We start from the raw sequence: 19603 nt of genomic DNA on the forward strand, positions 1-19603 counted from the left end.
CAAGATATTATGGTTTTATAGAAGGAAAATTATTACCATATAGTCTAGCCTAATTTTGCACACATACACACAAACACATTCTATGCTCCAGATAGAACCTGCTTGTTAACACGTTCACCATTTGTGCTGGCTAAGAACACCAAGTGCGGTATAAGGCAGCTTAAAAACATTTCTGATATGCGGTGCCTAGGTTACACCACAGAATCACAGAATGGTTTAGGTTGGAAGGGACCTTGAAGATCGAGTTCCAACGCCCCTGCCCCAAACCCTCAAGACAACACCCTGCTGCAATAGCAACATTCTGGTGTTCTCCACTCACTCACACATTTCATCAAGGAAACAGCAACCATGGGCAGCTAACCTTCCTGCGCTGAGGATGAAGTCCCTGAAGAACTGCTGGCACCCTGGGAACGAAGGGGCTGGACAAGGTCCTCTGATGCTCTGAGGAACAACAAATCTTTCCTGCAGCCTCTTCAGACGGCTGAGATTATCAGAACCCAGCATATTAAGGACATCCTGGTCTGACCCGTCTCCCCAGCTTGCACCACCACCAACAGGACCTTTACACATCTTCAGGAGACAAAGAGTAGTGAGACGGAAAATTGGTAATAAGACATCATTTCACTTCATCTCTCACCCCACATATTCTCCCTTCCTCACAAGACTGTTTTAGGACTAATCCAAGCATGGCCTTTTCAGGTGGCTCACATACAGAAAATCTCTAAATTGTTCAAGTGAACAATTACTAGGTCCATTTACTCCAAACTGAGCATCCTCCCCTCCCAAAAGAACATCTTGTTACACTTCCTAACCTTCAATTTATCAGGCCTTGACACAAACCCTCAGTCTAGGTTCTTTTCTGCATGAGCATCATAATACACACAAGATTCTGCAAATCACTTTCTAGTCAGACACATCGGATTCACTGAAGACTCCTAGTTATCAGCTTAAATCTTTGGTTACCCTTGTGAAACCCTGCAGCCTTCATGAAGAAGGCACAGATATAAAGGAGAAATACAGTACCTAGAACCAATTAAATCCTGTTGATGCAACAAAGTCCATCTCACCTCTTCCCTACAACCTCCCTGAACACACACATCAGACATGACACTGATGCAAATTCAGACTGGACACTAGAGGAATTTTCAACAACTCACAACCTCCTGGCAAAGTGTGTGGTCTAATACTCAAGGTGGGGTTTTGTGTCTGTTTTGCTACCCAAAAGGAAACCACCAATAAGCCAGCCATTTTTATACAGTGAATATCTATACTCAAATCAGAAGCATCTTTCTTCATTCCTTCAGTTACAGTGAAGTCAGGCGATGTTTAAAACTGGCCAAAACTCCCCTGTAAACTACAACAGCAATACTATATCAAAAAGAGGCTGCTGCAGTGTTACACAGAAGAATGAGAAACTCTTTGCAAGTAGTACACTCATGTTGCTAATGAACACAACTGGGAACGACTGCATTTGATACACGTCAAAATACATCCTTAAAATTCCTAAAAATTGTAACTGTTCTAAAATTAGGTCAAAGTAAATAACCATGAAGAATGAATTCTTATAGCTCATGATGTGCTCAGTGTGCCTTATTCCCGATTTACACAGAGTTCATCAGTAATTTCATCGATTTATATTTCTGGAAAAGGAAGGAAATTCCCATCCTGAAAACTTGGCGATCCCAAAAAGTTTCAATAGGAAAACTGCAAAGAAACTCACAAGACACATTTTGTTTTCTCAGGCTGAGGAAAGATCAAATACACTTTGATATATATCTTCATTAAAAAAAAAATAAATCATTTACCTGGATAAGCTGTTTCTGAAAGAGCCTGGCAAAATGGCTGTGGTTGCATGTTGCAGACAGGTGAGCCATCATGGCCCTGTGAAGGAAAACACCACAAAATGCTGACTAGATCTCTGTGGTACAAAAAAAAAAAAAAAAGTGTTCCAACCTCAAACTACACCAAAAGCATAAAATAACTGCTTTTAAGAAAGAGATCTCCAAAGGCTACTGCAAAAAGCAACATCTTTATAACCAGGCTTCCCAAGCACTAAGCCCCATCTGCTGACCATGGAAACAAAAATTCTCCCTGAGCACCTGCAGAGTAAACACAGCTCTAGAGATAAAAAGACTCTCTTCCTTTCCTGCAACAATGCTGTTACTTAGGAAGAAAATGAACTCATACAGATCCCATTCTCCCCTGTGCAGAACAGTGAGGTGAGAGTTCACACGTATGCAAGTAAGAAAACAGCATCAGCAGTACTTCTGATGCTCAGAGAAGGAAAATTTCTCAGTTTAAATCTCAGCCTTGCTTTACTCCTGTGGTGAAAAGTCACATTCACACATGTAACTTGAGTAGGCTGGTGGTTAAGACTAACACAGAAACCCATAAAGCAACCATAACGGTTTCTTTATATTTACTCTATTTTGATAAAACAATAAATGAATAAAAGTTTGCTTTCCATAGAAAGAGCCAGACTTGTCTTGTTTTCAGAGCCAGTACGCTAGAACCCCCTGAAATAATTTGAAGAGCTAAGAGCTTCTGAACATATAACACACTTCTCCACACTTAAGAGGAGCAGGGTATAGGAAATGTGAAATGCACACACAAGTATATACAATGACAACATACTGGTTGTGCAAGTGGCTCGTTCTGTGATAACGAACAGGGAAAGAGCTACACCAAGACAAATTGGGCCCTTGCCACTTATGGCTGATTTCTTTCAGATAAGAGTTGATATTTTTAAATACGGAAGCAAGTTTACATGCACAGTATCTTTCAAGAAGCACAACTCCCTACAGATTAGTGCAGAAGACCATTAGGGAGAACATGGAACTTAGGATGCAGAGTCTAGTATGCTGCACCAGCAATTCAGCTACATTAGAGCGCTATCAGAAGTTGCATAAGACTCCTACCTGATCTTGCTTCCCAGAACCCTTTCAAAGTCCCAGCCAGTTTTTTCATGGTTATCCTCCCATTCACGCAGCAGTTCATAAAATATATCCCTGTGAATCGAGATATTTAAGAGTATGAATTCCCACTCTTCAAAATTTGAGGTAACAACTGAATATTCAATCGTTCCTAAGTTCCCCAGCAAGAATCTACCTCAGATTAAACAACTCAAGCCTCTAAGCATTCAGATACCTTTGCAAAACTCATTAATGTTAGCGGTACTTCAGCGAGTTTCCATTTTCCACGTCTTTGACAGCAAGTGCTTGAGCTTGTTATGCCCAAGCTCTGACGGAATGACCAAAACACCCATTACCAGACATACTGAAGACAGAGGCAGGAAAGAATAAGCCACATGAAATAATACCTACGAGGAGAGAAAAAAGGACCAAGACAACTTGCCATTCTCCCCTCACCCTGTTGCTGCAAGCATGGAGGGAGGTGGCAGGAAGAATATAAGCATACCAGATTTATATGCAGAAGCAATCCAGCAGGGTGACACACTGTACTGGCATTTACCAGAATTCTCAAGAACTCCTGAAGAATTAGGCTGTTCTCTAAAGACATTAAGCATTTAGCTCCTGCAGTCAATATGGACAAAGACTGTTTTGTTTGGGGGTTGGGTTTTTTTGGTTGGTTGTTTTTTTTTGTTTGTTTGTTTGTTTGTTTTTAATTAGAATGAAAATCTCAAGATTTTTCTACAGCGTGTAGCATACATGAGACACTCTTAATACCCTTTGTTCACAATCATGGAAAGATTATACCCTGTGAGCCATACAGCAACAGCAGAAGAAACTTACCTTTGTTTCTTAAATATATGAAATGCTCTGTCACTGGGAAAGTTAGAGCGATTATCAGTTTCCGGCTGGAAAGAAACAGACTGTACAGAGCATGGCAGCAGGAGAGACACCTGTTAAAAATATGAAGGCAGCCATTAGACTAATATAAGTCTCTAATATTATCCAACAATCTGAGACCTAGAAAAAGCAGGGGAAAGACATGAGGAGGAAACCAAGTATTGCTTGAGTTGTTTGGACACTAGCCATTTCCCAGCTGCTAACTGTTAGCAAACACCAGTTTTACAACGTACAGTATACTACAGAAGCAGAATCACCCAACATTATGAGAGGAAGCACCTCGTCTCTCTAAGAAATCTCTGCAGAACAGACTGCAACCAGTATTGATAGTGTGGAAAGAATGACCTGCAAACAGCCAAAGTGTACCTTCAACATAGGGCTCCAGAGAATGCAGGATAGTGGCTGGCAATTCCTGTATTATTATTCTTTCTCCTATTCGAAAAGCCTATGTCTTCAAGTAACAAGAGACTTTTATTTACAGCTTTAACTAAAAACTTGGCTATTGACATGCCCTAGTCTCAGAAAGTACACTGTATTTCCTTTGCCAACAGTAACTTCCATTTTTAAAAGATGGATGAAACAAGATACAAAATACATTAAGGCAGGCATTCCCACCAGCCAGCTTTAGTTCTCTAACCCAGATGATTAGATCAGGAAACCAGTTTTCACAAGCTGCATTTTCTCCTCTGAAGCTTCATTTGCCTAAAAGAAGTCTGTAGCTATGAAACAAATCCACTTCTTCCAAACTACATTCTGATATTGCATCTAACCAATCATTCTTCTGGGATCCAAGTTTATTAGATGAGAATCTCAAAAGCAAAACTTCACCCTGTCAAATTCGCTGGTTGAGGTCAGGGCCTGGAGCACAATGCAAGGCTAGCTAGCAGCGATTGGCAGCTAACAATCACTGGACCTAGCAATTCAGTCACCCGCTGCCATGAAAAGAAAGTAGCTTTTAGACACTTGCCAAAGACGACATGACAAGATACTTGAAGTAGAATGAATTAGATTCAACATCAAAGCCATCGCAAATAAAAGAGCAACAACACAAAGGTTTGAATCAACATCAGTTGAGGTCTGGCAATTTTTACCTTGGCTGTGCTGCTTTCATAAGCCTGCCTGAGCCTCTCGTGCAAAGTGGGAGAAAAAGAAGCAATCCGTTCATTTTCAGCCAAAAGCTTCAGCATCCCCTTTTCTAAACGGGAAATAATTCTGCCAAGACAACATGGATAAAACCCAGACAGAGACATAAACAACACGTGATCAGACCTAAAGAAATGCTTTTGCTCATTTTTTATGAAGCTACTGAGTAAAGAGTTCTAAGCCCCAGGCACCCAGTGTGAAATCCTACTGACATCTGTAAGGGCATTTTTTATTGCTCCCTTCTCATGACTTTCCCATTCTTGCATAATTACACTGTAATTGAGTAGACAGATCACAGCAAGGAAAACTCACAGACATCCAAATCCAGGTCAAGTTGAATGTTTTGAGGCAAAATTAACAACTCTGTGCCTGTAAGTGGTAAAGCTCTGAAATCCAAGCACACTTGGATAATCTCACACACATCTGCAGATGCAAGCAGAGGAAAAAAAATATTCCACTCACTCATACTGATAATCCAAGACTTGAACAGCAAAATAAACACAATTGTGCACACTTCGGAAATGCTGTCTCCCTGACGCATCTAAGGGGAAAAAAGAAACATGAGACAACAGCACCTATCACCATTTATAAACCAAAAGATCAACAATTAGCTCTCTAGGAAAGTAGGAACTCCGCACCCAAAAATAGTCTTCCAGAGCAGTATCCAATTTCCAGAAATGGCCATTCCCTGCCATCTGACTAGACAAATCCTCCCATCCCTATCCTTCCAATGCAACAGTAAGCAGATCCAGGAATCCAGGACAAAAAGTAGACCAACTGCAACCAGTCATCAGCTGCTGTTTCCATAACTGGAGACTTCGTGTTCCTAATCTCACCCCTAAGAATCAGTAAGTGGCAAAACAAAGGTCAATCAAATTGTGGCATCTTGGGCGGGGGGCGGGAAGAGGTGGGAAGGAAGGGGAGGTGGTGTCGGTCTCGTCTTAAAGCCACTCTTGTTTTTTTATATCCATATCAAAGTACTAACTACATCAAGCTTAAGTCTGAATTTGCCAAAAAACAAATGCAACAATTACACATCTATATGGATGGGTCCTGTGTACTCACAACCCAACCTCAAATTTAAGAAATATGTAGATCAACAGCATTTTTGAGTTGCAAGGACCAATAGAGGAGAGACTTTCTTATATCCTTCCTTCTCTTTGAAAGTCAGCATTAGCAAGTAGCTCCAGCAAATCATAGAATGGTTTAGGGTGGAAGGGACCTTGAAGATCATCAAGTTCCAACTCCCCTGCCACAGGCAGGGACACCTCCCACTAGACCAGGTTGCTCAAAACCCCATCCAGTCTGGCCTTAAACATCTCCAGGGATGGAGCTTCCACAACTTCTCTGGGCAACTTGTTCCAGCGCCTTACTACCTACCCTCAGAGTGAAAAATTTCTTCCTAATATGTAATTTAAATCTACCTTCTTCCACTTTGAAGCCATTCCCCCTCGTCTTATCACTACATGCCCTTGTAAAAAGTCCTTCCCAGCTCTCCTGTAGGCCCCCTTTAGGTACTGGAAGGCCACAATAAGGTCTCCCCGGAGCCTTCTCTCCTCCAAGCTGAATCGCAGAAAACTGGATTCAAACAGTATCTAGCAACCCCGCTCTAACATATTGTGGAAGCACTTCCCATACATGCATGACTTTTGTTAGCATCTCAGATGAGTTCCACAGTGGTAATAAGGTGCCTTTATGGAATTTAAGACTAAGTGTCAAAGCTAAAGACAACCACTCTATACCACATTATCATTCTATGGAAGTAACATTCTTTCCCCTTAATACTATTGCTTACCTTTACTTCTTTCATTGGCTTCAAGGTCACTATCCCCATCTTCTGCAGTAGAAGTCCCTTTAGATGTCAACAGCTGCAGAACAAAAAAGAGCTCCAGAAAAATATTTGGCACCAGGTTTTCTGGAAGAGAGGAAATGAGATACTAAAGGTGGCTATTCAGTATTGACCTGCTTTAATAAACGAAGGTTAAAAGATAGATACCTGTTTTATAGCACAATTAGCAAAGAACTCCCTCCCCATACTCAGCCACACGACAAATCAGTATGGAAATTACAGGAAAGATGTGTTAAGTAAGGGTCTGTTTTCAGACAGGACCATACAACTTCAGCCTACTGCAGCTCAAAGTACTGCATCAGGTTCACCTCCTTCCCTAAGCTTTTACCTAGTATCCATTTATTTTAATAACTGTGTTGGCTTAGTTTATTTTTCCAGGTGTTATTTGTTTGTACGCTGTAACTGTCCCACAACTTTCACTTCTCATCTACCTCCCCCTTGCAACACACATGCAAGTTCAAAGCTCAAAGAAAGGTCAGTCACATCTTCTAGGTCTTCACCTGCTATACATGATGAATAGAGCTGTGCCAGACACTCCAACTGTTTCTTGCAGGAAACCTTAGTAGGATTTGCACAGGTCACCAGATGGCTTTCAGCAGGAAGGCTAGCACTGCGAGTGTAGCTAGGCTTAGTAGGAGTGCCAGGATCAAAAGACATTCCTCCAGGAGAAGACGCCTGGTGCAGCAATTTGCATCTGAAATTCAAAAGCAGCAACACACCATGTGACTGAAACAATACACAGCAGCCATGCAGCTAGAAGAGGTCTTTCTCTTGCAGTCTAGCATAAAGGAATCCCTGCAACAATCAACGATGTCATTTACACTGCCTAAAGCTGCTTGTAGCATTATAGTAATTTAACTCATCTTTCCCTTAGTCAGAAAGGATCTTGGGGCTAACAGTCAAAAGACTCAAAAAGATCACGCTCAAATTCCAACTCTGCTAAAACAGCGTGACACTTTGACCAAATTATCTAACTAACCTATACTATTGCTTCTTATCTAAACTGGTATTTGTTAAGGACACAGAATCTGTTACAGACCAGGTCCTACAAAAAAAACTTTTGCACGTACAATTTCTGACAGCTAGACACTTTACAAAGCCTATAAAAATAAGGTTCACATCCATATCTGCAGATACATTTGTAGGTTAACAAAGCCCTGAGAAGATCCAATACCACTAAGTGGAAAGGCAATGCAACAACTGATGAAACCTCATACTGGCAAGTTAAATGATAGAAGGCACAAGCTATTTTAATTGCTGGATTATAAATCAACAATGATCACTCAGTTAAATACACAGATGTTGTAAAAAAAACATACCTACAGATGTAATCCAAAACGCAGCAGCAGAGTGGCATATGGAAGAGAAGCAGGAAAAAAGCCAGTAACAGCAACATCAAATGATTGTTACAGATCCCAGCGGAACATCCACACTTGGCACATCACACCACCTCTTACCACATTGTCTCAAAAGTAACATCTTTAAAAGTCACTTTAAAGGCTGTGGGGAAGGCAGGAATGTTTTTAACTGCAGCAAAGAACTTTTTCTATGGCTCTATTTCTAGTGGAACTGCCGCGATGAAGAACAAATTAGTCCCAAAGTGGGAGTACAAAGGTTATTAAACAACAGCTCCCTTGCAATGAACATAAGCACCTGACTGATTGAACTGAAGAAAATTATTTATTAAGCACTTTGTAAACCCACCAAGGTATGACTCCAACAACGTAGTGAGACTCTGCTTCACTTCTGCCTCAGCATTGCCATCTACCTCAGCTTGAATTTCACCTTTTACCCTTGCTCAAAGTGACCCAGTTGGCTGGGGGCTACATTAGCTTTGTACCTCACTTCACCACTACTGAGGACACAACAGCAGCTCCAAGCATCAAGCACTGCCTGTTTCAAGCATGGTGGGTCAGATGAGATCACCTCATGGGCAAGAGCCAGCCCACATACTGCTATTTCACTGACTTTAGTTTATATGGATTAGCAGGACATTTCAGGTAGAATTCAGACTGGAATAGGTGCTAGACCAAAGTGCAAAGAGGCAGGTTTGAATCCTGCGGAGTTCTGATACAGGTTCAGTACAAACAGTAACTCACGAGACTCTACAGGGGTCTGTTTCAGCCAGTTCTAGACACAGTGAAGTGAACTGCAGGGCTTAGCAGGAAAATAATTCCACCCACATGTCCTGAGGAGTTTCCCCAAGAACAAAATCTACTAAGAACAGCAACAGTTCTGTCAACAATTATAAAAAATAGCTTCTCTAGTACTGTGCTTCACTTTTTTTTTCTGAAGTATTAATCCTCACAGACTAACAGTGATATCATTTTACAGATGATGAAAGTCCCACAGTAACTGAACAGCAGAGAAAATTAGAAGCTAGAATTCACCTCATCTCCCAGCACACACAATTTTCAATAGATAACTGCAGTAGTAACTTTTAAAACACAATCTCACACTACCCACGCCCTGTTTCCTCTGACTGCAAGCTTGTGTTAGTCTGCCTACCTTGCAAAATCATTAACGTTTTCCCCACATTTGCATCATTAGCTCATTTTCTTCAAACCAGATTATGCCTTCCATCACAGGCACAATCTTCGAACACAGCCTAATTGCACCAACTCAAACCCACACACTTCACCTGAGCAATCTAAGGAAAGCTGCGTGGAGATGGACATGCGTGCAAGCCCATGAAGAGGCAATCTTATGAAAGCAGTGAGGACTGACCAAACTTCTGAAGATAAAGTGAGGGTCACTGTTCCAGAGTCAGACCTCTAAAATGACAAACATGAGCTAGCTGCATTAATATCCTAGTCTGATACCAGTCACAGTTGGGTTTAGGCAAATTACAGTTTAAGGTCACCAATATCTGTTTTGGATATTCTTTTGGTCATTTCCACTCTGATATTGGTACCACCTTAAGACAAGAGCATTAAGAATCAATACAAGCCTATCCCACCCTGCTCAAACTGTACCGTTCTTTCTTCAGCATCTCCCTCTCTTCTTGAAGGCTGTTGCTTATCACAGATGTAAGGTTTCCTTCCTGGATGGCGGTAAAGGCCTCAAGGCTTGACCCAGATGAAAATCGAGCAGCTGGAGGCTGGCTGACAGGTGTAGAGGTGAAGCACATCTTTGGTTTTGAGAGGGGGCGCTCAGCACTTACGGGAGTTGGGTTGATTCGCCTTGATGGTTTGCTTTTGCTGAAAAAGTGAGAAGCAATTCCACTGAAATCAAGCTAAACAACAACAACAAAACAGGTCTCAAGACAGATACGCACGCAAGTCTTCAGAAGAACCTAAAATAAAATGGATATGGAGTCAGGATATTGAATTTCCAAACTGTACATATAGTTGCTGACTTTATTTTGATCACTGAATAAAAAGTCACAGAGCTACAGACTGCTAAAAACAGCCTGCTGACCCTTGCTGCTAAATTATCACTCTTCAAGCCACAGAACAGATAACAGTGCCACACGACTCTTCCAAACATTTCTAATTTGAGAGGACATAATATGCCTCATTTTAGTAAGAAAATAATTCACCAGCAGTTTCTAACACAACCACGAGGAAAAAAAATCCAAAACCAAAAAACAATCAAGCTGCCGTTGTCTATTCGTAAGAATCCAGGATCCTGAGTTACCACCAGCCCTTTAAGTCTAGGGAAACCCATCCTTCCTGCATAAACTACCTAGATTTGTCCTTTAGGAAGAGGCTCTGCAGTGCAGTAAGAGACATACTGGAAATGAGATACAGGAACATAAAGCATTAGACTTCTCACGGAAATGCTGGTGGCCACATATAAATAGCTATGGTGTTCTCATAATCGCTATAGCGTTGGCTTCCCAACACTCTGTGACCTCTTTCCTCACTCTTTCCTAGTTGGGCATAGTGCATTGAAGAAAAGAGACTTACTGTCTATGCTGGAAATACACGTTATCTCCCTTGGCCAGAGCATTCATCTAGAGCATCAGCTAGACCCAGCATCTGGATCTGCTGTACACACCCACAGACCTATTAATTTTCAGCTGGAATTTTGCATGTCCAAATAGCAAGTCCCACTTTCAGACACCAGTGCCTGATACATGGAGCATGCAGGCTGACGTGAAAGCCTGGTACTTGGTAATGAGGATTTTAAAGAGTAAAATCTCAAAGAGAAAAAGAAAAGGACTGAGATGGCCACAACACAAACAGCTGCCCAGAAGCTAAGCCAAAGTCATCAGGGAGACAAGGGCTTGCTCCAGACCAAAGAGAATACAGGCACCAGCTAGCTATTTTGTCTGTGATTAAATGTCACAAACGAAGCTGCACGCTAACATCTGTTACCAGGAGCCACAGAACATCAATCCAAAAGCTTTTTTGCTAGCACCAGTAAAGCTGAAGAGCCTTCCAGGACTGCTCTTCATTAGCAATTGCTATTGTGTTAAGTGAGAAATGTGAAGAGCCAAGATAATGCTGACTTGTTAGAACACACAAGGACAAAGATGTGCTCAGCTTCGTATCAGCTGGTCTGTGCACCAGTATGCTGCAGGAAGCACCACAAGTGAGAGGCTAAAGAGGCATCCTGGGTGAGTTCACAGAGTAGAAACCTGACTACCCCTTGAAGCAATATTCCCCTACATGGCAACTGTAACAAAGCAGTTCTGACCAAGGAGCCCAGAAGTCAGCCCTCAGGTATTGTTTGTTACAGTATCTTCTGTACCTGGACATGCACAACAGGATGAGCTAGTTGAGGAACAGTAACCTGCAGCACAGTCCAAATGAGACAGCGAGACAGACTTGCTCTTACTTTGTCCAGCCAGAAGCAGCACCCATGGGCGGAAACTCCTCCAAGTTGTTAAGATTTAGCTGGCTGGGTGGGGATCTGGCAGAAACAAGAGGCACTTCACTCCGCTTCCTTCTCCCCCCGCTCCACGATACACTCTCATTCTTTCCATCTTCCTCTTCAGCAAGGGAACGCCCCAGATCCCGAGCTACCTGCCGGCCAGAGGCACTGACAGAGCTGTTGCTTTTCCTTCGGCCTCGTCTTGCTGGCAGGGCTTCAGGCGTGGCTGTAAGGAAGCTCCCCAAGCTGGCCTTCTGGGATGACCGCTTCTCACCGTGGTTAAGCACAGGGCTGTACCCAAAGCTTGGGCTGCTGCTGGAGACCATGCTAGGGAATTCACCACAAGGGCTAGAGAGGTTTGACCCAGAAAAGGAAGAGGAGCTGCTGGATGCTGCAGCAGGAGAAAAGCTGGTATCTGTGGTGCAGGTGGTCACTGAAGTCCTTTGGGAAAAGAGCTGCACTCGGCTGCTGCTTGCATGGCCTGCCCTCCTTTCTGATCCTGTCCTTTGGCTCCCGTGGGCCTTGGAATTAGGAGTTTTAGCAGGAGTAGAGGGTCCATTAGTCAGGATTTGGCTGGTCTGCTCCCTTAAAAAATTTAGCAGAAAAGGCACAAAGTCTTTCTGAAGCAAACTAAGAGATACCAGCTTGTCATGGACATGGTTCTCCTGCAAGGAAAGAGGACAAAGCATTAATATAAAAATGCTACCCGATTCTTTCTTTCCACGTGCCCAGACTTATTTAAGTAGTAACTGTGGGATTGCAACACACAATAAAAAAACATGACTTGTCAGAGCAGGTCACTGAAATTCAAGCTACCTCAGCCCCGGTCATAGATCTGAAACTCAGCCTCCACATAAGCCATTCTGGCAGAAGTCTTCAGATGGAGTCATTCACTTTGGTCTCTGACTAGGAAACCATGGAACTGTTCCATGGAAGTATCACTAATACTTACTGAAGTGGCAGCCAGGGAGAACTTGGAGCAACTGGCACCCGCACGTCCAACATTTCAAAGACATCAATACTGAAGCAGCTAATTCTAACAGAAAAATACAAAATCTGCAACTTCTCTGTCCCCTATTTGAATGCCACCCGCTTCCACAGAGGGGTGCTATAACAACAACTGTTTAAGCACTTTGAGTCCTGCAGTGCCAAATACAAGGCCAAAGAAGCTCTTCCATTTCAACTAAATAATTTTGCTCCCTTGAGACCTGACAAAGTTCTAAACAGAGACTGTACAACATTAAAGTACATGAAGTTTATACTTAAGAAACATAAACAAACAAACAAAAAAAACACCACAGACTCAACACATTTAAAATCTAAACAGGTGGCAACAATCTTATAAGGGTAAACGTAGACAAGAAAGACTTCATGTTTCATGCATAGTTCAAAACTTTGTACGCTGGGTGAAGTTTCTTTTGTTCCTATCGCTGCACCAGGTTTCTGTTTCCTCTCAATAGGATTCAGCAACATTTGCAACAACAACAGAAGAAGCTCTCACAGGCAGCAACTTATTCCTTACTAATATTAAAATCATCACATCACGTACGTATTCCTGTTTATTTATATTCACACCTCCACTAAATTAAAAGTCAAGAGAGCAAATGCTATTTCTGAAGGACTTTTTTGGTATGAAAGGAGGCAGTGAAAGCATGGCCACAACTGGACTTCTACAGTCCTTGACACAGATGCTGAAATTTGTATTTGAAAGTGTTGAGACCAATTCAGCTTCCTGGAGAAGCCCGAGACTCCGATGCAGCCTGGATAACAAGCCAAGCAGCCAAGGCTCACTGCTTTAACACTTAGTGAAGAAAGGCCAGAGCACAAACCCTGCGAGTTGTCAGAAGACCCAACTTCTTACAAGCTGCCATGAAAGTGAGAGCAAGACATAACCTACCGTTTCCTCGGGTGCCCCCCCCCGGGTTTAGCGTAGAGGCACAAAGACAAGATTACAGCCTGTGCTGCACAGGAGATCAGGCAGTTCCTCCAACTTTTCAGAGCACAATGCACAATCTGCTTTCACTCTTCTGTCTCCACACAAGTTAACAGAAGTCCAGTTCCTCCACAGCCGGACGATGGCAACCTGTTAGCAGCTGCCAGCTGCAAGCCTCCCACTTGGCTTTCTCATGCTGAAGCCACTGGGCTGCTCCCAGCAGCGAAAGGCAGCCAGCAGTTCCCTTGCGAGGGCAAACTTTTCAGCTAGCAAACGCATCCTCTGCACCCTCCACCCAGGCAGTGTTAGCCAGGCTGCCAGCATCCCCGGCTCCCTACTTCCCCCACCCCACCCCCCCCGCAGTTTAGGAAATACCAGACAACACAAAAATGCTGGTCCCTTCTTCCCACACACCTCCAGGATGACAGCGACGTTCGACTGACTCACATGGCTGACCGCTCCGAGTTTTTATTTTAATTAACACTGGGTAACGCGCTCAGAGGGGCTCGGGCAGAAAACGCTTTAAATACAAATTGCTTCTCTATGTTACCAGTGAGATACAAACCCTCATAATCCCCTGACGGCTACCAACGCTTTTATTACCACAAGAACCCACCCACCCCCCCCCAAGCCTGATCCCATCACAACACTGGTCATACCCAAACCCAGCATAACCCCCTCCCAGCCCTGACAGACCCTCCTCAACGCAACCGCCGAGGCGCCGTTTGCCCAGAGCCCGGCACCGAAGCCCCAGCCGGCACCGGGCCGTGCCCCGGCGGAGCCAGGCCCAGGTCTGCTTTCCCCGACAAAGACGCGGGAAGCGTCCCCCCTCCTGTCAGGAAACCAGCTGCCCCCTCCCGCCAGCCGGGGGGACCGAGGCACCGCCTTCGCTCCCGTCCCAGAGACCGCAGGGCTCCCCCCGGCCGCCGCCGCTCCCGCCCCGCCGCCTCAGCCCCACTGAGGTGCTGGCGGGCTCAGCCCTGCGGATTTCAAGCGGTTTTCGCACCCGCCGGGCAGCTCCCTCCCCGCCGGCAGCCTCGCCTTCCCGCCGCTCTGCTCAGAGCCCGCCCGCGGCGAAGGGGGGGGAATGGAGGGACGGTGCCGCCGGGTGTTCGCCGCAGCTCGGCCCCGGCTCCCGGACCCCTCACTGGGGCTCCGGTTTGACCCACGCGGGCCTCGCCCCTCACAGAGGTGCGGAAGGGCCGTCCTCAGCACCGGCGGAGGGGGCACAAACTTTCCCGCGCGACGGCGGAGGGAGGTGGGGGGAGGCGCGGCGGCGGGCCCGGCCCCGCTGGGGCCAGGGCGCGCTGCGGGAGGGAGGGAGGGCGAGCGGACGGGAGACCCGCCGCACATTACCTCAGCCGGGCGGTGGCCAGGTCCATGCCGGAGCCACCGCACCACAGCGCTGACCGCCACCTCCTCCTGCAGCAGCAGCTCCAAAACAGCCGCCATTCCCAGCCGCTGCCGCCGCCACCGCCGCCGAGCAGGCGCACAACCGGCGGCGGAGGCGGGCCGGGGCGGGCGGGTCCGCCGTGTGTTGTGTGTCCCCCACCTCCCGCGGGGGCGGGGCGGCGGTGGGGATTCCCGCCGGGGAGGCGGGCCGGGCCGGGCCCGGGGCCGAGCCCCCTCCCCATGTCAACACTCGGGGCACGGGGCGCCTGCGCCGGCCCGTGCGCGTCTTTTCCTCTCATGCGCGGTATTTGCTTCCCCAGCAGGGCTCGGGGTCCGGCCTAGCGGCAGCGGCGGCGGCGGCGGCAGCGGCGCCCGCGGGCCGGGGCGGGGGGGAAAGGGGCAGCGGCGCCCCGCGCGGCGCCGCGCCCGCCCGCCCTCCCGCCGGCGCCGGGCGGGGGCCGCCCCGGCATCCTCCCCCCACCCCCCATCACCACCCCTTTCCCCCGCGGCGGAGGGATGGCCGAGGACTCGCCCAAGCGGCGCAAGGCGAATTTCAACGAGGCGGAGACGGAGGTGCTGATCGAGCAGGTGCTGAAGCACGAGCAGCTGCTGTTCGCGGCGGGGCCGGGCCGCGCCTCCCCGGGCCAGAAGCGGAAGGTGTGGGAGCTGATCCGCCACAAGGTGAACCCGGTGGCCGCCTGCCCCCGCGACGTGGAGGACCTGAAGAAGCGCTGGCGGGACCTGAAGCGCCGCGACCGCAGCAAGCTCTGCCGCCTCTCGCAGGGCTGCGGGCCGCCGGGCCCCGCCGCCGCCCTCGGCCTCCTCCTGGCCCCCGACGAGATGCCGCCCGCCGCCGCTCCGCCCGCCCGCCGCCACCTCCACCACCACAACCACAACCACCACCACCACCGCGCCTACGGCTCCCTGCTGCCCGCCGAGGCCGTGCCTATCGTGGGCGGCATCGACACGCTGGAGCTGCCCGGCGCCGTCGTGGGGGAGATGGGTGAGTGCCCCGACCGAACCCCGCGGCGCCGCACCGGAGCCTCCGCCCGGCGTCGTTGTGTGTCCTCGGTCCCGTCCCCTCCGTGTCCCCCCCCCCCCCCACTTGCCCGTCCCGCCGCGGGACACCCCCCCCCCCCCCGCCCCGGCAGCCGCTGCCTCGGCCTCCGGGCGGGGAACGGAGCCCTTCCGCTGCCAGGGCGCAGGGGGCTGCGGGCTCCAGCCCCGCTGGAAAATGCCTGGTTTGGATAAAGTACCTTCTCTCCTTGGAAGTGCAGAAAAGTACCGATGTGCACGCACGGGGAACCGGGAGATTTCGTGCTGTGGGTCATAGAAGTGCATCAAAACAGCACCTACGAGTAAACCCGGCCTCGTAGTAGACGCCTGTCCGTGAGGCGTTGGGCGCAGCCGCCCGCGTTCGCCTTTGCAGGACTTGTTCTTGCCAATGCAGAAAGCCATGCCCGCACGCGGCTCGAGGCGGTACAGAATGCTGCGAATAGTGGCTTCGTTGTGGCTTGGTATAGTTTCATATAGCTTGGTACAAATAGCTTCGTATGTACCAGAGAGAGAGAGAGACATGGCGTTGGTGCGCTGGAACAACCACCTTCAACACTAAGGGATTTCTTGCAATCACAGTGTTTTGGCCACGCTGTTACCGGTTACCGGCGTGCGCAGTGGCGTGTGAAATGAGCTTGCAAGGAACTCTGTCTCTTGGAACCATAAACTTGGCTTCTGCGGTGGGGCTGGTAGGGGGTCTGTAGTACACAACTGTATGGTTAACTGGTGAATGGTTTTCTTCCCGCTTTCTGAGGTAATGTGTATTCTAAAAGCATCAAAGGTAATGCAGTGTAAGTTGTAGAGTCTTGGCGCGAGGACTAATGTTAGTGCTTAGTGGATGAGAACACATTTCACTGAGCACTGAGGTCATGAAGTTTCTCACTGACTTCTCTCCTTTGCTTTTCCTCTCCCCCCATCTCCTCTAGGGTTTAATGACGATCCTGGCCCATCTCATCAATCCAGTCTTGAGAAGATGAACCTCAAGGAAGAAATAGTGGTGAAGGTGGTAGAGCCGGAAGAAAGCTCTGAGGACATGGCGGTGGTTCCACCTAGCCAAGAACAACTACCTTTTCTGGGGACATCAGGCGGTGGTTCGTCTGGGAAAGTAAAAGCCAAAACAAAAGGCAGGTCCCAGGCAGACCAAAATGAAATAACTGAAGCGGACCTAGTGCAGATTCAGCAGACCCAGATGCAGGTGATCCAGTCTGGCTTTGACAGTGTCAACCACAATCTTCGGCTGCTGCAGCAAGGCATGCAAGATCTGAGTAACAGCCTCAGCATCATGGCGCATACGCTTGTTGCTATCAAAAACGTCTATGTGAAAAACAACACTGGCCCAACCACGTATGCCACCGCCTCTACTCAGACCACAGCTGGGTACCTGAGCCCAGGTTCCCCCCAGGTCTCCCCTGCTGAAGACCGAGGTAGAGCACAGGTGGCTGGGAGCAGCAGCAGAAGCAGCAGCTGCAGCTCCAGCTCCATGTCACAAGAACCAGGTCCTTCCGAGTTTCCTAGGCCCCCCCTGAGAACCATTAAGAAAGAACATCCAAATGGCTGCTACTACTTCTGCTTTGCAGATGTGTAAAAACTTGAATATATGTAAAGTGACTGTGGTGTTAGGTGCTGTTGTATGTTCTGCTCCGGCCTGTGACCTCAAAGGAGCAAAGTGGACTTGCCTCCCACGTTTTTCCCAGTGGGAAACATTTCGCTATAGGTGGCATTAAACACTAATTACCAGTCTCCTGTTTGTTAACTCTGTTGCAGTTGGCTAATAATTTTTTTCTGTTTTCTTTATCCTCATACTCTCTCAAAAAAGAAACAAACAAAAAAACAGATTTATTTTGATTAAGACTCTTGTCTGTATCATCCTTTGTTTAATGTGACCTTTTGAAAAATAAAAGGCATGAGAGTGGGGTAAAAAAGTAACGTTATGGTTACTGACCTGCAGGAGCTGTCTTACACAAGTTGCTTAGTTTTTTGATTAAACAAACCTCAGAAGCAGTTGTTTTTTTAAGTACTTACTTTTTCTAATAATTATAACATCAGGGGTGTTTGCTTGTTGTTGTGGGTTTTTTTAAAGTGTGCAAGGCATCACAGGAAGTCTGATATACCCGCTTACTCTAGGAAGGGGTTAGGACTGAGTTCTCGATTCATGAATGTACTCCTCAGAATTCAAACAGCACTGTCCCACTTGGCTGTTGTTCATTCCCGGCTTGTCAAATGCACTGTCTCCTCAGAGGCATTTTGTTTTACTGCACTAGCAGGGGAGGCTCTTTCTTGTCACATGATTAAAATAGAGAAATGCAGCAAAAAACAGTAATTGATGAGTGATACCTGTTTTTGACGTGGAATAATTTTTCCCCATATGGCTTATAAGCAGGCTGTATTTTCATGAGATTTTGCAAGACTTCTGGAATCAATACCGCAACATTTGAAATACAGAGAGCAAAAAAGTTTCTGTATTGTTTTACATGAAACAGAAGTTAGATTTGCTGTTAAACAAATTACAGGAGGCAGGGGCTGACTTTGCTCCAGACGGAACCAATGTTCTTGCTTAGTTTATGAAGCTTTCATCTTCACCAATTGGAGAGAGGAGTAAAATCTTCCATTCTTTTAACTATATATCCAAGGAAGAAGAAAAACAAGAGTTGGAGCAAAAAGTAACCTATTAAGTGTCAACTCTGAAACAGGCACAAAGGAATCATTTTATTCTAATGTGAAAAAGAAAAATCCTTTTCACATTTAGATAGGAGGAAACTTGTCACTGACACTGTTTTTAAGATGTGTTTAAGGCTTATATATTAGAGTCGCTCTGCTTTGCACAGTTCAAAATTAGCAGAGGTCCTGTGTTTGTATGTCCCGTGTCCATACTGGAGAGGAAACAAAAACCCAACCCCCTCACCTGCAATTTTATCCAATGACAGCAAAAATCATGCAGGTCCTCTTCTTAAACACTTATCACCTCCATTAAAGTTCTACAGAAATTTGGCCTATAGCAATGACTAGCTGCCTCTTGTTTTCCAGTCATTGTGCACAAGCGTCCCTGCTGCAAGAATTTAGCAAATACAAATGACGTAGAGAATGGCAACCCAATCTTCCTTCTCCTGGCAGTGTAAGAATATGTAATCCTAGGGTAAGATATGTCCTTTTTGCAGTCAGATTTGACAGAGCACTATACTATAGGAAAATGTACTTTTATATACTTTTAACTTCTGCTGTTATACCACTATGGTGTACTGATCACACGCACGTGAGCCTCAAAAAATGACAGCTGCTGCCTAGTAAAACGTGAAGACAGGGTAGTCACATTGTTAGCAAGTGTTTCCCTTCAGTATCACAAATGGAGTAAAATATGTGAATGTCTCACAAAATTAAAACATATACGTATTGGGCATATTGTTAATTAGGATGTCTTGAAGAAGGGAAGGTTCCCATTTTCAGGTTTTAAAACCAGGAAAGAACTAATCCTTCTAAATCTGAGGTTTTAGTCTATGCTGTTAAAAGCTTTCCAAATTAACTTGTTGGAAGCATTATTTCTCCCGCATTAGTACAGGTGGGCTCTCTCGAGCAGTGTTTTCTGTAACTGAAGAAGGCGCCCTT

General features: G+C 46.4%; 2 protein-coding genes across 2 annotated transcripts in view; one reads left to right on the plus strand and one right to left on the minus strand.

Annotated features, from left to right (window-relative positions):
* The window catches only part of CDAN1 (codanin 1), a 33054-nt gene extending 18032 nt beyond the window's left edge, over positions 1 to 15022 (minus strand). Inside the window, exons 1-11 of the mRNA XM_082485638.1 lie at positions 14912 to 15022; positions 11587 to 12287; positions 9777 to 10001; positions 7302 to 7495; positions 6748 to 6867; positions 5415 to 5493; positions 4901 to 5021; positions 3753 to 3862; positions 2919 to 3008; positions 1806 to 1881; positions 362 to 570 (exon numbers count right to left, since the gene is read on the minus strand). Of these exons, the coding sequence (XP_082341764.1) occupies positions 362 to 570; positions 1806 to 1881; positions 2919 to 3008; positions 3753 to 3862; positions 4901 to 5021; positions 5415 to 5493; positions 6748 to 6867; positions 7302 to 7495; positions 9777 to 10001; positions 11587 to 12287; positions 14912 to 15007 (2021 nt within the window). The 5' untranslated portion in view covers positions 15008 to 15022. The remainder of the gene's footprint in view (positions 1 to 361; positions 571 to 1805; positions 1882 to 2918; positions 3009 to 3752; positions 3863 to 4900; positions 5022 to 5414; positions 5494 to 6747; positions 6868 to 7301; positions 7496 to 9776; positions 10002 to 11586; positions 12288 to 14911) is intronic.
* Positions 15023 to 15463: 441 nt separating this feature from the next.
* On the plus strand, positions 15464 to 17881 carry LOC309673826 (uncharacterized protein; the record flags this gene model as incomplete). Its single annotated transcript, XM_082485704.1, has 2 exons — positions 15464 to 15950; positions 16930 to 17881. 2 exons carry the CDS (start codon positions 15464 to 15466, stop codon positions 17586 to 17588), a joined length of 1146 nt encoding a protein of 381 aa, XP_082341830.1. The 3' UTR covers positions 17589 to 17881.
* Between the last annotated feature and the right edge of the window lie 1722 nt (positions 17882 to 19603).

Source organism: Vanellus vanellus, assembly GCF_965231255.1.
Source record: "Vanellus vanellus genome assembly, chromosome: 6".
Classification (NCBI taxonomy): domain Eukaryota; kingdom Metazoa; phylum Chordata; class Aves; order Charadriiformes; family Charadriidae; genus Vanellus; species Vanellus vanellus.